This window comes from Osmerus eperlanus, chromosome 2 (assembly GCF_963692335.1).
Source record: "Osmerus eperlanus chromosome 2, fOsmEpe2.1, whole genome shotgun sequence".
NCBI classification, from domain to species: Eukaryota; Metazoa; Chordata; class Actinopteri; order Osmeriformes; family Osmeridae; genus Osmerus; species Osmerus eperlanus.
The window spans coordinates 11,076,223-11,094,118 of NC_085019.1; the positions used below are offsets into that span (position 1 = coordinate 11,076,223).

General features: G+C 41.5%; 1 protein-coding gene across 2 annotated transcripts in view; it reads right to left on the reverse strand.

The window, feature by feature from the left end:
• The window catches only part of LOC134013169 (cytohesin-3), a 119,544-nt gene that overhangs the window by 29,490 nt on the left and 72,158 nt on the right, over positions 1-17,896 (reverse strand). The window contains exons 1-4 of one of the 2 annotated variants that reach the window (XM_062452963.1): positions 12,235-12,291; positions 11,213-11,295; positions 3,851-3,915; positions 2,938-3,004 (exon numbers count right to left, since the gene is read on the reverse strand). In XM_062452963.1, coding sequence (XP_062308947.1) covers positions 2,938-3,004; positions 3,851-3,915; positions 11,213-11,227 — 147 coding nt within the window. In that variant the 5' untranslated portion in view covers positions 11,228-11,295; positions 12,235-12,291. Of the gene's footprint in view, positions 1-2,937; positions 3,005-3,850; positions 3,916-11,212; positions 11,296-12,234; positions 12,292-17,896 lie in introns of those variants that run through there. The other variant, XM_062452962.1, reaches the window with a different exon arrangement.

Below are 17,896 nucleotides of genomic sequence, written 5' to 3' on the forward strand. Positions count from 1 at the left end.
TCTGGTCCATGTTAAAACTATCCGCCGTGAAATGGTCACTGCAGACGCGGCTGTTGGAGTTGATGCGAAGCTTTCCATCAGCGTGGCTCTTTACAAAATCAATCCACCTATTTTTCATTTCCTCATCACTATGGAAATTAAATTGCGTTGCAGTGCAGCTGAAGTTCTTGCATCCAGGTAAGATGCAGTTGCGGGTGGAGGGAGACATCCTGAAGCTAGCTAGCTAGCTGATGTAGGCTACAATAACAATACAGCAGGAGTCGTAACTGAAGTGGAGTTGGAGTACCTCTACCGTTTCACCGGGTGAGAGGAGGAGCCATGCAGTGATCTGATGTAGATCGGTCAAAATGAGCAAATCTTTGCTGCATCCACACCAAAGTTAATACAGGGTTTCGCAACTGTTCTAAAGAGGTCCACAAAATGTCATATAATTTAACCTCTAGGGGGCACTGCAATAGGCAAAGATCTGTTTTAGCCAATAACTGTTGGTTTGTTTGTCTTAAAGGTCCCATGGCATGAACATTTCACTTTATGAGGTTATTTGACATTAATGTGAATTCCCCTAGCCTTCCTTTGGTCCCCCAGTGGCTAGAAACGTTGATAAGTGTAAACCAAGCCCTGGGTATTCTTCTCCGCCTTTGAGAAAATGAAAGCTCAAATGGTCCAATCTGGAATATTCCCCTTATGTCGTCATAAGGGGAATGGTTACCTCCCCTTTCTCTGCTTTGCCTGCCCATAGAATTTGGCCCGCCAATGAGAAAATGAGCTACGACGTGCGATCGTGATATTGGTTTTTCGTCGAGAGACATCATGGCTTGCGAACGACCGAAGCATGGCAGTTCACCCCGCCTCTCTCCTCCTCATAGCATTTAAAGCTACAGACACAGAAATGGCACGTCCTAAGGAAAGCTCATTGTGGGACTGCTCGTAGTGGCTGTAATTCTGCACAAAGGCTGAATTTCGCCAAAGAGACTTCAGATACAGTATTAGGGGACCACTAAGGCCTATATAAAAGCATCCAAAAACAGCATGTCATGGGATCTTTAAGTGATTGCTTTGTCTGGTGACATCTTGGGAGATCCCATCGGTGACACGTCAACTTGCGACACTAGCCGAATTGTTGCAACTGCCAATTTAAATTCATGAATAAAATGTTTTTTTTGTGAGACTAAGGCAGAATCCCAATACTCTGTCTTACCCCTAACCCTTAGTTTACCCTTAGCCCTTGTGTCTCGAAACTGAGGGGTAAGGGCTACATAGCCCTATGAAATGAGACACCACTTGGTTACAGTTATGTATATCGATGTCTCCAAAGCAAGTAGTGTTATGCACTGATATCAAACGAAATTCGTTTGAAATTCGCTGCTAATGGAGTTTAATTAAACTGTAGACATGCATGGAGTCCATTCAAGGCTAATCACATAAATGCGGGACTGTTGTGCAAATCAGCAATGTAACGTTAGCGTAGCAAACTAGCGATTTTTAAAAACGTTTCAATTAAGAACATGGTTGCAAATACATATGTATAGGGCTGTGTAGAGCACAAAACAAGACTCATCATTTTTTTTATCAATTATTTAAGCCGAAAATATTACATATATGGGATTCTCTGGATGATATGTCCGCCATTGTTGCAGGTAGCGCAGAATTCACATACCCCTAGGTTTCAAGTAAGCTCCCGAGCTTATTTGGTTTTAAGGAGTGTATAGCCCTTCGTCTTAGCCCTAGCCCTCGATCAAAAAGAGTATTGGGACACCACTTAATCTCACGGGAACGAGCAAAACTAAGGGCTAGGGGTTAGGGGTAAGGGGTAGGGGTAAGACAGAGTATTGGGATTCGGCGTAAGCCTTACAAAAGTTATCACATGGTTTTTAGATTTTCGAAACCGTTTGTATGGTACAGCCAAATCAAAGCCGTCAACGAAGCCTCCAAAAAGGAAGCAAGCTAGTTTCTCATCAGATCTTTGCTGCATTGACCCCATCCTTGGTAAATGGACTCGGGACCCTGTTCTAAAGATGACCAAAAAAGTATGTGCATTTGACCTCTAGGGTGCTGCAATAAACAAAGATTTGGCACGCGTCATCTACAGACCAACCATCACAAATGTTATCACACGGTTTTAAAATTTTTTAAACCGTTGGTCCGGTACAGCCAATCAAAATTGCCAGCAGTGCCGCCAAACAGGAAGTTGGGTCGTATCTCAGCAAATCTTTGATGGATTCACAGCAAACTTGATACGTGTATTCGGAACCCTGTTCTGTGGATGTCTAAACAGTTTTTACGTCATTTAAACTGCTTGGCCCCCTCATTATTGCTTGCAGCTATATTGTACACTTGTGATTTACACATATTTACACAGTAATAAATAATGTGTTTTAATTTAACCAATTAAATAACCTTTTTTCTTTTTTTGGGGTGCAGCGTTTAATCGAGGGCGGCGTTTATTACACAATGTTCATTTTTGGTGCAGCGTTTATTCAAGGGCGGCGTTTAATCGAAGAAATACGGTAATAAGACTTTATTTATATAGCACATTTCATACAAGAATTGCAGCTCAAAGTGCTTTACAGTACATAAAATCAATGAAAACAATATTATAAGTAATAAAAGTAATAAAACCCTTCTGAACACAGGACGCAGTCTTTGCGGTAATCCAGAACAATCTCAGACCTTTTGCAGAGCAGTCCAGAACCTATGTTGCTCAAGCCTTTTGATTCAAATCCTAAAAATGCAATCTCAGACCTTTTGCAGAGCAGTCCAGAACCTATGTTGCTCAAGCCTTTTGATTCAAATCCTAAAAACGCAATCTCAGACCTTTTGCAGAGCGGTCCAGAAAGAGAAGTTGCCCAAGCCTATTGATTCAAGTCCAAAACACACAATCTCAGACCTTTTGCAGAGTCCAGAACATGGTTATTATGACAAATAACCATGACTAACCTTCTTGGGGTCCATATTAAACTTCTTTCTCCCCATAGCAATCTGTTTGTTTCTCTGAGTTGTTTTGCTGCAGTTGGACAAACAAGAGAGAAAGACAGCCATGAGGTCTCTAGTAAAGGTGCGGTTTTATAAACACTTGATGTTATTTGTTCAGCAGGTCAACCGTTTGTCCAGGATACAACTCTGGACATTGTGATTGGTTTACAGTCTCAGTTTGAATAAGATTAAGTTGAAGGTGAGAGATTGAGTCAATTGTTTTGCAGACATTTAAGGACATTATTCAAACTGCTGGAGGATTCCAACTGTATATGCTTGAGTGTGTCAGTGTTGTGAGGGAGTGTGTGCGTGTGTGTGTGTATGCTCTGTACCTCTGTGCTCAAACTAAATAGGTTATTTTCAGGTATACCAGTCAGATGGCTGAACGGTTAGGGAATCTGGCTATTACTCAGAAGGTTGCCGGTTCGATTCCCGGCCATTGCAAAATGATGTTGTGTCCAAGGCACTTCACCCTACTTGCCTCGAGCGGGAATGTCCCTGTACTTACTGTAAGTCGCTCTGGATAAGAGCATCTACTAAATGTAAATGATACACAAGCTATAGCACACTCTACCTCTACCTCATTACCAACAAGCTCAAACTGCCAATAAGGTGAGAGACCCTGAATAGGGAACATTTAGCAAATGTTTTGCTGAGAGATTGCACAGCTTCGCTTTGCAAACAGAAGGGATTAACACACACACACTCCAGGCAGGTGTGTGACTAGGGGGTAGCTCAGGCATGGCTGAAAGGATAAGCAGAGGTAGTGGAGGGAAACAATGTAGTGTGTTGGTCTTTGCACTTAACCGGAGTGAAAAGAGGAAGGAAAAAGAGAGAAAAATTTGAAATAAAAAGAGAATAGAGGTGTTGAACTCACCTCTCCCCCACACAGGTTAGCTGCTCAATTTCAGTCATCACCTCAGCAATCTCGAACTTCAACCTCTGCAAATCCATAGACAGGAAATTAGTTGAGTAAAGATCACTCTATTTGCTGTTGCCCGGGCAACACATACTACAGTGGTCTATGATGCATCTGCTTTCAATCGTTAAAATAAACATTCCTCACAAATACATTTTCGTTGTAGGATTTATTATGACATTAGTAAACGATTTGTTAGTAAAATTACCATTACCTGTGGTTTCAAAGCAGTCTAGCTCACTGCAACGCTGTAGCCTACCCGAGACACGAGTGAGTAGGTTAGCTAACAAAAACATCTCCACAGCTGTTTAGGAAGTCAAACGGCGACAGAACATGTTCGGCACTCCCCTTACTAAAAGTCTTTCAATAGGGGAAACTATCTGACTACTATCAATCTGTTCATGAAAATAATTAATTTCAGCCTAAACCGTACAACGGAACGTTAAATCCAATTCAACCAACGCAATCGCTACCAAGACGAACACAGCAGTAGTCTAGTACTGTACTGTAGTAGTACAATTTACCGGGGCAGCTTCTCCACACAGGGCTATATCGCACTTTGCGTTGTTACTGACAATGATCGCTACCAGTGAGCTTTTTATGAAAGCGATTTTCCACTAAATAAATGTCAAGCTTATTTACGTTTTTGGGGGCATATTTTCAGTTAGAAGATGGTACTGTTTGAATCGCGATTCAATCTTCTACTGCCGGTAACGTCGTAGAATAATCTTCAAAGGGGGTTCTTTATTCATGAATGAATGCAATGAGTAGGCTAAATGCCTTAAAATATCACGAGAAGGGAAAAACTTAAAAGGACGTTTACGTCATAGAGATTAGGTCAATTTTTACACCGGTCTGCCAAATTTATTCGTTGATTCAACGATGAGGATGCCTTTTGCAGGGGAAATGAGAAGATCTATTTCATTCTACACTTCACTCGTATTTTCAGTTGTAAATGAGCAAAAAAACACTTAAGTGTTTCTACCTTTTCTTATTATTGGTGGCGAAGCGGCGAAGCCACTTAAGTGTTTCTACTTTTCCTTATTGGTGGCCAAGCGGCGAAGCCACTTAAGTGTTTCTACCTTTTCTTTTTATTGGGTGTGCTCAAGCCTTCGGCGAGAGCACAACCTTTGTTCTCTCACATATATATTTATTATTAATATTTATTTTTGCCCCCCTAAATCTTTGTCAATATTTGTCCTACATAGACAACCAAGGTGTCAAAAGTTTCGTCTTGGTAGCGATTGAGTTGCTTGTATTTTTATTTACGTTCCGTTGCATGGTTTAGGCTGAAGTTAAGTTTTTGTGGCGAAAAGTGAAGCTAACGGTGGCTAATTTGCTAGCCACAGTCACTGACGTTACTAACGTCACTACGTCACTAACGTCACGAAAACACGCGTGACTACCTGTAGCAGAAAATTCGTTTCGCATCTGTTAACTTGGGGGATAGCTAGGCTAACTATAGCTTTACTGCAAGGCAGCTGCAGAAACGCCACAAGCAAAGAGGCCAGGGTGATAACTATTTACTCATTTTACTTTGTGATGTGAAACACAATTGTGAAATGTAATGTACAATATTAGCTGATATTATTAAGGAAGTAGGCCCACATCTACTTTCGGAAACGGTAGTCTACTATTTCACTGAAGCATTAGCATGACATTAGCCTCTGTTGCCCAGGCAACACATAGCTACTACAGTGGTATTACCGGGGCTATATCGCATTTTGCGTTGTTACTGACAATGATCGCTACCAGTGAGCTTTTTATGAATGAGCGATTTTCCACGAAATAAATGTCAAGCTTATTTACGTTTTGGGGGGGATATTTTCAGTTAGCAGATGGTACTGTTTGAATCGATTCCATCTTCTACTGCCGGGTAACGTCGTAGAATAATCTTCAAAGGGGGTTCTTTATTAATGAATGAATGCAATGAGTAGGCTAAATGCCTGAAAATATCATGAGAAGGGAAAAACTTAAAATGACGTTTAAGTCATAGAGATAAGGTCAATTTTTACACCGGTCTGCCAAATTTATTTGTTTTGATTCAACGATGAGGCTGCCTCTTGCAGGGGAAATGAGAAGACATCTATTTCATTCTACACTTCACTCGTATTTTCAGTTGTAAATGAGCAGGAAAAAAAATGCTTTTAAATCTATGTAATCTTCATTAATAATAAGTATGCATTTTATATAAAATATACAGAAATATCAGTTGTAAAAATGTCATTAAAAAACGGACCCCTGTGCAACCGACGCAAGCAAGCACACCCTACAATTTCCCCAGAAATTGTACCCTCTCTAGTTGGGTGTGCTCAAGCCTTCGGCGAGAGCACAACCTTTGTTCTCTCACATATATATTATTATTATTATTATTTCTTTTTGCCCCCCTAAAACTCAGTCAATATTTGGCCTACATAGACAACATAGGTGTCAAAAGTTTCGTCTTGGTAGCGATTGAGTTGCTTCTATTGGGATTTACGTTCCGTTGCATGGTTTAGGCTGAAGTTACGTTTTTGTGGCGAAAAGTGAAGCTAACGGTGGCTAATTTGCTAGCCACAGTCACTGACGTTACTAACGTCACAAAAACACGCGTGACTACCTTTGGCAGAACATTCGTTTCGTATCTGTTAACTTGGGGGATAGCTAGGCTAACTATAGCTTTACTGCAAGGCAGCTAATTTGCTAGCCACAGTCACTGACGTTACTTACGTCACTAACGTCACGAAAACACGTGTGACTACCTTTGGCAGAACATTCGTTTCGCATCTTTTCAGGGATAGCTAGGCTAACTATAGCTTTACTGCAAGGCAGCTGCAGAAACGCCACAAGCAAAGAGGCCAGGGTGATAACTATTTACTCATTTTACTTTGTGATATGACACACAATTGTGATGTGTAATGTAACTACAATATAAGCTGATATTATTAAGGAAGTACATCTACTTTCGGAAACAGTAGTCTACTATTTCACTGAAGTATTAGCATCATGACATTATAGCCTGTGTTGCCCGGGCAACACATACTACAGTGGTCTATAATGTATCTGTTTTCAATCGTTAAAGTACACATTCCTCACATATACATTTTCGTTGTAGGATTTATTCTGACATTAGTAAACGATTTGTTGGTGAAATTACCATTACCTGTGGTTTCAAACCAGTGTAGCTAACTGCAACGCTGTAGCTTACGCGAGACACACTACAAAAACATCTACAGTACACAGCTGTAGGAAGTCAAACGGCGACAGAACATGTTCGGCACTCTCCTTACTTAAATCAAAAGTCTATCTAACTACTAACCTGAACTTCATTGCCACAGCCTAAACGTTGTCAATCTGTTCATGAAAATAATTAATTTCAGCTTAAACCGTACAACGGAACGTTAAATCCAATTCAACCAACGCAATCGCTACCAAGACGAACACAGCAGTAGTCTACTAGTACTGTACCGTAGTAGTACAATTTACCGGGGCAGCTTCTCCACACAGGGCTATATCGCATTTTGCGTTGTTACTGACAATGATCGCTACCAGTGAGCTTTTTATGAATGAGCGATTTTCCACTAAATAAATGTCAAGCTTATTTACGTTTTGGGGGGGATATTTTCAGTTAGCAGATGGTACTGTTTGAATCGATTCCATCTTCTACTGCCGGGTAACATCGTAGAATAATCTTCAAAGGGGGTTCTTTATTAATGAATGAATGCAATGAGTAGGCTAAATGCCTGAAAATATCATGAGAAGGGAAAAACTTAAAATGACGTTTAAGTCATAGAGATTAGGTCAATTTTTACACCGGTCTGCCAAATTTATTTGTTTTGATTCAACGATGAGGCTGCCTCTTGCAGGGGAAATGAGAAGACATCTATTTCATTCTACACTTCACTCGTATTTTCAGTTGTAAATGAGCAGCAAAAAAAATGCTTTTAAATCTATGTAATCTTCATTAATAATAAGTATTCATTTTATATAAAATATACAGAAATATCAGTTGTAAAAATGTCATTAAAAAACGGACCCCTGTGCAACCGACGCAAGCAAGCACACCCTACAATTTCCCCAGAAATTGTACCCTCTCTAGTTATACATCTTCTTCTGCCATGGGAGTCTAAGGCAGGCCCTAGAACCGTATTGTCAGAAGTTGTGAAATTTGGCACACTCTTTGGGGCCAGTCCCCTCATCAATTTCACCAAGTTTCATGTCTCCATTTCAAACCCTCTAGCGCCACTAATGGGTCAAATTTGAAGGTGTGTTTACACACTTTACTTTTGAACCACATGTCTCATTTTCGAAAATGAGGTATCGTTGTATTCCCTGGATCAAGACGAGTCCAATGACGTCATACCCAGTTTTATAGATTCTCCGCCATTTTGAATGTTACGGAAAAGCGTTTTTTCGTATCTCCTCCTACAATTTTTGTCGAATCTTCTTCAAAATTGCCACAGATGATCTTCAGACCAAGCCTCACAAAAGTTATTGTATGGATTTTTGATTTTCGAAATCGTTTGTTAGTTACAGCCAATCAAATTAATCTGGCCGAATTGATGTGGCCGCCATTTTGAATATAAAGTTTTTTCGCTAACTCTCCTATAATGTTTGTCCAATCTTCACCAAATTTGGCACAAATCAACTTCAGACCAAGCCCCACAAAAGTTATTGTATGGATTTTTGATTTTTGAAATCGTTTGTTCGTTGCAGCCAATCAAATTGAGCAACTGATCTGGAAAAAGGGAAGTGAGGTCATATCTTAGTCAATCTTTGATGCATTGACTCCAAACTTGGTGTATGGACTCAGGACCCTCTTATGAAGAGGTCTGAGACAGGTAGTGACATTTGACCTCTAGGGGGCACTACAATAGGCAGGATTGTGTGTTGACCAATAACTGTTGATTTGTTTGTCTTATTTAAGTTATTCCTTTGTCTCGTGATATCTTAGTAGATCCCGTGTCTGACACGTTAACTTGTGATACCAACCAAATTGATGTGGCCGCCATTTTGAATGAATATAACGTTTTTTCGCTACCCCTCCTATAAAGTTGTCCAATCTTCACCAAATTTGGCACAGATCCTCTTCAGACCAAGCCTCACAAAAGACATCACGTTTTTTTGATTTTCTAAACCTTTTGACTGGAACAGCCAATCAAAGTCGTCAACCAAGCCACCATAAAAGAAGTGAGGTCATATCTCAGCACCTCTTTACTGCATTGACACCAAATTTGGTATAAGGACTAGGGACCCTGTTCTAAAAAGGTCCAATAGGTCATGCCATTTCAACTCTAGGTGGCGCTGCAATAAGCAAAAATCTGGCACCAATTATCTTCAGATCAAGCATCACAAACGTTTTCACATGGTTTTTGATTTTCAAAACTGTTTTTCCGGTAAAGCTGATCAAACTCGGCGATGAAGCCGCCAAAACAGGAAGTGAGATCATATCTCAGGAAATATTTGCTGAATTGACATCAAACTTGGTACAGGTGCTCGGGACCCTGTTCCAAAGAGGACCACAAAAGGTTGTGTCATCTAACCGCTAGGGGGCGATCCCTTGTCTGACACATGTTAACTTGTGATACCAGATGAATTGATGCGGCCGCCATTTTACGTTTTATAAAAAGTTTTTTCCCTATTCCTCCAACAAAATGTTCCAATATTCACCAAATTTGGCACAGATTATCTTCAGACCACAATCACATTGACATGTCAAAATAGGACTGAATTACAGCTGTTTAAACTTGGGCCAAATCTAACTGCTTATATTTTTACACAGTAACTGAACACAGTAATTTCCAGCACTGAGAATAGCTCACTAGGATAAATTGGTGTCCTGGCAAGGGCAACGTAAGAAGTTCAAATCCAGCCAAAGAGCCTTCCATGTCACTGATTTTCTGTTTAGCGAGACTGTAATCCACTGCAAAGGAAGCCAGGTACAACTAGGGATGGGTATCGAGAACTGGTTCTTGTTTAGAACCGGTTCCCAGTGAACCGATTCCTTGGAATCATCAGCCAAATTCTAACGATTCTGCTAACGGTTCTCTGTGCCGTTGCGCATGCGCAAACTTTTATAGTTTATTCTGACTGCAGCAAACATGGCAACTAGGCAGAAGCGTTCTAAAGTTTGGTTGTATTTCACACAACAAAATGACAACAACGCCACTTGTAACGCGTGTAAAAAGTCTATTTCGTCGAAGGGAGGAAATGCCACAAATATGAAGAAGCATTTGAACGCACAGCATGGAATGAAGTTACTGGAATGTCATGTGTTCGATGCACGCAGAAGCAATTTGCCTTTATTGTGTGTAGTCGATCAAGTTATCTTCTGTCCCGTCGTTTGAAGCATACATTTTTGCTCCGACATTCGTCTCCCATTATTGATCACTTCACGTTAATTATCGGAGGGCGTGTGTTATCAGCAAACGTTCGCGTTGTCGTGTTAACCCAATATTAGCTAAACTGAGCGACACTGTCATATTATATGATTTGACCTTGGCTGAAAATTTAAGATTCTATAGCTAAGCTAGCGTAGCTATAACTGACATAGCTTAGCTATAGAATCTTCCATTTTCAGCCAAGGTCAAATAGAAGTGTAGAAGAAGAGCAACGACAAAATGTAAATGTGTATGTATACATACTGTATATGGTGTGTATCATTATAGAAAATTATATAAAAGAATTTATGTAAATTAACCCGTTTGTGATCTTTTTTCCTCCCCTTGCCCAATAAGAATCAATAAGAGAATCAATAAGAGAATTGAATCGATAAGCAGGAATTGATGGAATCAGAATTGTAAAAATCTTATCAATACTCATCCCTAGGTAAAACGCAGTCGCTAGCTACCTGTAGTCTAGCTGTATATAGTCATGGCAATCCTCACACAAACTATCAAAATTATTTTAGTTTTTCGAAACGGTTTGATCGGTACAGCCAATCAAAATCTGCAGCAAAGCTGGCAAACAGGAAGTTTGGTCGTATCTCAGCAAATCTTTGATGGATTAAAAGCTGCATTTACTCAGAACCCGGTTCTGAGAATGTCTAAAATGTTTTTTGTTCATTTTACCTGCTTTACCGGTTTGGCCACCTCATTGCTGCTTGCAGCTATATTTACAAATGGTGTTTTATTGAACTCAAACCCTAAATACAAGATAAACATAATCAAATAAAGCTACTCTATGAAGTCAGGAATAATTATTGATTCTGTATATGGAGGTAGTTTTTGTGGCTGTCCATTTTATATAGACATGTTACAGGAGACTAAATAAAAACATCAGTCATAGAAACTACACATCATATACAAAGGGAGAGATGTAGGAAATTTTTTGTTTGCTCACCTCAATGTCGTCCATTAACTCTTTTTTCCTCCTCCGTATGTTGGACAACTCATCCCTTTCTTCCAAGGAGAGGTCCTCAGGTACTGGAGAAGGTAAGATGGAGAGAAAGTGTGGTATTTTGAGAATGAGAGATATAGAGAGAGACAGATTAAGCATAAGATGAAACTAAACTAAATTGACTCACTGACCAGTATGACACATTCATTTAACAAGGAAGACCTCTGCATTCCTACTTGGTATTCCTACTAACTATGAATCCCAACCAACTGTCACATGACTGAAATGGTCAGTGTATGTTTCCTTAAGGCACAAGATGTTTGGTCTGGAAGACATGTACCTGATCCTGAATTAGCATTCCATGACCTTGTACATGCAACTAAACCACCTCACACTCCATATAACTTTCATATCATTTCACATTATTCTCCTGGAAAATACTAACAAGGAACATGAAACGGACTTCCTGATTAGTCAAATGAAAGCTGTCGCATAAATTACAACCGTTGTGGACTATGAACGCACATCAGGTCTCTGAACATCAGGTGAACATACGTAGTTCCTCAGTACACAGGAAGTAATTAGTACCTAGGAGATACATAGGCCATGCTAAGACGAACAGAGTATCATATAACATACATGATTAACCACATGTGGACACACACACTATACTCACATAAACAGTTTTCACATGCCTAATCTACAGGAGCACACACACACACACACAAAAGTGTAATGCCTACAGTTGACCCGCACACCTACACAAACACTGCACGCTTGCTCTGCACACATCACGTACACATTTTATCCTCGCACTGTGTACACAACATGACTCAAAATGACACACTGTAGCGATTAACTTATTCAACAAGAGGTCCCTAGTTCTCCCTGCTTAGCCCTGTTTAACAGAGGAATGTCAGCCTCTCCTCCAGACTCTCAGAGGACTGCCTCTTCACACCAGTGCTCAGAGCGCCATCACAACCATGTCGGCAAGCCGCCTGGCAGGAAGTAGGTCATTTTCACACCTAGCCGTAGCTAATTGTCCTTTCTATGCCATGCTTTCCAGATTCCCAGCATCCTCCTACCCAGAGCTGTGTGTGTGTGTATTTGGAGTGTCAATTCAAATCCCAGTAGAATCCCAAACAAGCTAAGCAGCTGTTCCTCCTTTGTCAATAACGAGGGCAGAGCTTTTGAATTATCTATTTTTTCCCTGTTTCTGGCTCAGATAAATTGACAGAGATAGCATATGGGACATTAAGTCAGAGTGGGGGAGGATTCACACACGCACACAACTGGTTCCTAATTACACACAAGCAAGCGAGCAACCAATCACAGCCGGGGACACAGATGGGTGACAGAGAGACTCTCATAAATACGTGACCATGTGACCACCAGTCGATGGGACTTCTGACTGGCTTCCACTAAATGAAACAAGGAGAGAATGAGTGGTGTGTGTAGTGGGTGGAACTGTGTGTGGGTGTGTGAACAAGTAGGATAAAGTATTGAAAAACACAAAACAGACAATGATAGAAATAGAATTAAACAAAACAAATCTGTTCAGCTCTACTTCCCTCTCTAGCCCCTCACTTCTCCTCTTCACTCCTCTTCACTCCTCTTCTCCCCTCCCCTCCCGTCCATATAAACAGGCCTATAAAGTGGTGATTGTGGTGCCTGTACAGAGTCTCTGCAGGCAGCCTATGTCTCATCCTACATCTCTAATATGCAAACCAGGCGCTGCAGTCCTCTCTCTCAGCTTCACAGACTCACCCTGAAGAAAGGGACAAATTGTCTGGGATGGACAGTTGCTACGTTGGGTGACAGTCCTCCCCCCTGCAGTGTGTTAGCAGCCAGGCAGGCATGTGGAGATGCTGGGTGATCTGGTATCATTCTGTGGATGAACTGCTACAGAGGAGCAGTCCAGCAGCTTGGAATCTGACGCATAAAGCATTTGGTCTGTTTGTGTGAGTTTTTGTGTCTTTTAGTGACTGAGTGTTTCCTTGGGACACTCTTGATTTAGTTTGTTCTCCTCTCCTTCCTATCCCTTGTTCTCCTCCCCCACTCCTTCCTCTTTTCCTCTCCTCCCTACTGTGACCGGCTAGGTCAGCATTAACTACAGGGGGGTCAGCAGCAACTCACAGAGGTCAGACACAGAGGTCTCTGTCTGGGCAAGGTCAAAGTGCTACCGGTACTGTTAGGTAGTCAGTTAATGCACTTACTAAGGTGCTGTGATCCATTACTGAACATGCACACAATATGGGAAACATCCTCTCACTCCAGAGAAAGGTTTGGGAATTGTTTATGTTTTATTTGACAGTTTTAAGTGTAGAGTGACAGGAAAGGCAGGGAGATAGAGGGCAAAGGGCCAAGGCTGGATTCAAACACAGGCCGCTGCAGCAAGGCCTCAGCCTACATGATACCGGGCCAGTGGGTTTGAAACTTACTGGCCCCAAGACAATTTTTACTGGCCCCCCCTCCAAAAGTTGTAATGTATCATTGTTACAACAAAACCAAAGACTTCTAAGTTGTGTTATTCTGTTAACATGTTTAACCATTTATTAAACACATCCTGGATATAAAAAGAACAAAAATAAAATCTAATTTCTAGTGATAAAATAAAAAGGTAATAGTCAGCCAAACAATTGATTTTTAACCTCAAACATGACGTGCTCTCTTCCCTGCTGACAGCCATCTCTGCACAGCTCTGTCAGGCTGAAACTGAAACCTCTGGTCCCTCAACGCTAATATATAAAAGCTTCCATAGCATTTCATCAGTATGATACTAAGTACCCAAGTCGACACCATTCTTCTGCTGCAGTTCAATAGCCTGGGGGAACGAGGTGAACGGGTGGCCCGTCTTAATTACGTGATATGCCGTTGTTATAAGTCGTGCAATAACACGATGGGCATCTACATTTAAATTCCTGACCAGCATGGTCAACGGCCTGGAAGATGGATTGTCAACCATCCGCTTAGCTGTCACGAAAACCAGGTGCTGTCTGCTAGCATGGCTGGTCAGGGATTGTTTTCTAAAATTGTCGGTGCCTGTGTAAAATGATCCACTTTTGTCTGCTTTAGACGGGAACATACGACAGACGACACAGTGCATCTTCATTCCATAAAAAAAAAATGCTTCCGTTTGAGCTCGTAGCTCTACTTTGCTGCCATCTTCACTTTATTGTCTCGCGCCAGTTGTTAAAAAAATTATCGAGATTAGAGAATTACAATTTGACAACCACTCATCACTCACTACTCAACTCTTGATTTGCCAACTGTGCGCCCCACAAGCTGAAGTTATTTATGCATTTAACAAAACATATGAAGGATGTTAACTTTTACAATGCGAATTTTGTTTTCAATCAATAATTTGCAGTGGCCCGATCGGGCCAGTGAGTTGCTAGTTTAACTGTCCCGACGTTACTTTTTACTGGCCCCGGGCCATCGGGCCATCGTTATTGTCGAGCCCTGGACATGCTCTTTAGATAGATGTCTAATTGGCCATGCTAGAATGGATGCAGATGTGGGGCTTTCTTCTAACAAATTCTTATTCACACTATATCAGCATTTGCTTCAGGCCTGGTCGTAACCCCATTACTGAGGTGAAACGCAACTTAAACATCTCTATAATGAATAGTATCCTTTTAAGAGAGACCATCTAGTAAGCACTGTGACAACAGACAAGGAATCAATGATTAAAGAGCTAGGGAAACACTTCCTGGTGTTCTCCAAGACTGCACTGTCACCTTGAAGAGGATGTCTGCACTGATTAGAACCATCAGCTCTTGTCCACCCATAACAAAGTCTCCCAGTCGTGTAGATTCAGCCTCTACAACATCCGGAAAATCAGGAGATACCTGTCTGAGCATTCCACCCAGCTGCTAGTTCAAGCACTTGTCCTCTCCAAGTTGGACCACTGCAACTCGCTGTTCGCCGGTCTCCCAGCATGCGCAACCTGCCCTCTCCAGATGATTCAGAACGCAGCAGCCTGCCTGGTCTTCAATCTACCCAGATGCTCCCATGTTACCCTGCTCCTCATCTCCCTCCACTGGCTCCCCATCACGGCCCGTATCAGATTTAAGACCCTGGTACTGACCTTCCGAGCGATGAACGGGACTGCACCCGACTACATCAAGTCTCTCCTCCAGCCTTACACCCCCACCCGCCACCTACGGTTTTCTTCTGACAACCTGGTGGTCCCACCTTTCAAGAGTGCCCGCTCCCAACCCAAGCTCTTCACCTGTCTGCCCCCCAATGGTGGAATCACCTCTCCACCTCCATTAGAGACACTGACTGTCTCCCCACCTTCAAGAAAAGGCTAAAGATGCACTTGTTCCGGGAGTACAACGGTACTTAGGAATGATTTGCTGGACCTGATGTTAGTTTCCTCCAGGAAAACAATGACTCTTATTGAGGGATTTGCTGCTCTTGTTGGTTAGTTGTAACTGATTTAACTTCTTGTACTCGCTTTGAATTTTATTATTGTTGCTTGCTTTCCTACAGGTACACTCTTGCACTTTTGAAGTTCATGTTGTTTAATTGTAACTTGTTTAACTACATGCTCTTATGTTTCTTTCCATTTGCATTTATTTGCTTTTCACAATGTATGCTTCATGTTTTGGCTACCCACGATGTTTTTGGGGCAATCTCGTTGTTTATGATCATTGACCTATGCACTTTTGTAAAGCTCTGGCTTGGAAGTCGCTGTTACGTCCCCCCCTATCTGTCTGTTTCAGTGTGCCTTGAGCGTGTTGGTGTTCTCTGTGTTGTGTTCCTGTGTGTGTTCTGTTCTGTGTGTTCCGCAGGTGGTGCTGGTTCTCCCCTGGTTTTCCGCTCATCCATGCCTCCCTCCCTTCCGTGATATATATAATATATAACCGCGTTATAATGTTTGCTTACCGAGGCGAATAAAGCCCTGCTTGACCGTGGTTGCTGTTTGGCATTGTTATTGGTGTTTTGCTCACACACATCTGGGGGTCCTTGGGCTGTGGGATGTCGGGTCCCCCTCTTACGGGAGGTAGACTATAACAGTCGCTTTGAATAAAAGTGTCTGCTAAATGAATAAATGTAAATGTAAACAATGGTCACCAGACAAACACAAGCTAGGCAAAACAGTTCCCATCTCTCTAAGACAGGAATGCCATCTTAGAGAAAAATGCCAGGAATCGGTGTGTGTATGAGTGTGTAAAAAATTTGAATGGGTTTTGTTTCCCACGATCAGCTCAAGAACTGGGCACTCTGCAAAGTTCATATTCGGCATGTGTCTTCTTTAACCCAACAGAGTGCAGTGCCGCGTTTGACGTTGTTTGTCATGACAAGCATTTCAACATCAAATAATGAAAAAATGATTTGCCGCCAGTTTGGCTTGCTCTCTTCACGTCCCAGCCCCTTCACTGTAATTGGTCCTCTGCAAAGTTAGTATTTTGCAGGTGTCCTTTTTATAATTGAAACTGTGAATTTTGTTACTTATATGTATGTGTTTACTGATGTCAAAACTGCCAGCACATTGCAAATATACAAGCGCTTTATGGTGAATTAGGCCTACAATTATGACAACTGGCTCAACCATTGTACATGTAATGACTTCTGTTATGAACTGAATGTTTAGATGTTTGTGGTGGTAAGACCATTTTACAGAGAACCAATATAATACATTTTGATCAACATAACATAAGCAATTTCAAATGTAGGAAACAGCAGACAAATGAAGGCTACATAATCATTTGCATGAATGTAGGCTACCACAGCATTGGCAATTTGACTATCAGATGTGGAGGTTGATCATGTACTTCAGAGATGACAGAGAATTAAAATTGTGATCTGAGAAATATAGGTAGGCTACCAAAACCACTTAGAAGAACTGTCCCCACCAGCTGCATCACAGGCACTATCTATCTAAAATTCCAGAAATCTGTGTGTGTCTTTTTGTAGATTACAATGAAGGTTAGGGTGTTAACTATAGACAACATCAAAAATCTCAATGTTGACAGAAAACTATTTTCGATCTTTTATGGCTTATAGCCAACAATGAGCGGCCGCGACATCCGACGGGTTTCCGCAGGACGCCACACAAATAGGCTGCTATTGTGCTTTTGTTATTTTTAAACTTTTTTTATTTCTCTCTCACATTGGATATAGGCTATGTTTAAAGGTAGACAGCAATGTATAAGATAGGATGGAGATACATTTTGAGTGGATTTAGGGGAGGGGCCTCGAGCTCCGACTTTGCGGGGGTCTCTGCAAAGTCCCTGTGTTGTATCACCCGATGCATGACTCTCTGGATTGGCACCCCCTCGCGGGAGCGCGCGCGAATCAAAGAGTGAAGGATTTCGTCTTGATATCGCAACCAAACGAAGGGGAGACAGAAGTCTCACATTTTACTTTCTTTGTTATAAAATTAAAGAGAAGAATGTTGGTTATCTTTGTAAATATCAGATGCTATTTTCAACACAAAATCCTTAAAATTTGTCATTCAAACCGTATAGTGTAGCACAGTCCACAGACAAAGCACGGTACCATCACACCTTCTCCTACCCCCGACAAGGAAAGGGTCTTCCCCCTTCGTCCTTCTCCCAGAGGAGAAGCTTCAAAGCTTCTGACCCAGCATGGGGTCAGATACAGAGGCCACACGGCCCACAGTATCAGACAAAGGATTTACAAGGAAGAACTTTCTTATGTGGATTTACAAACATA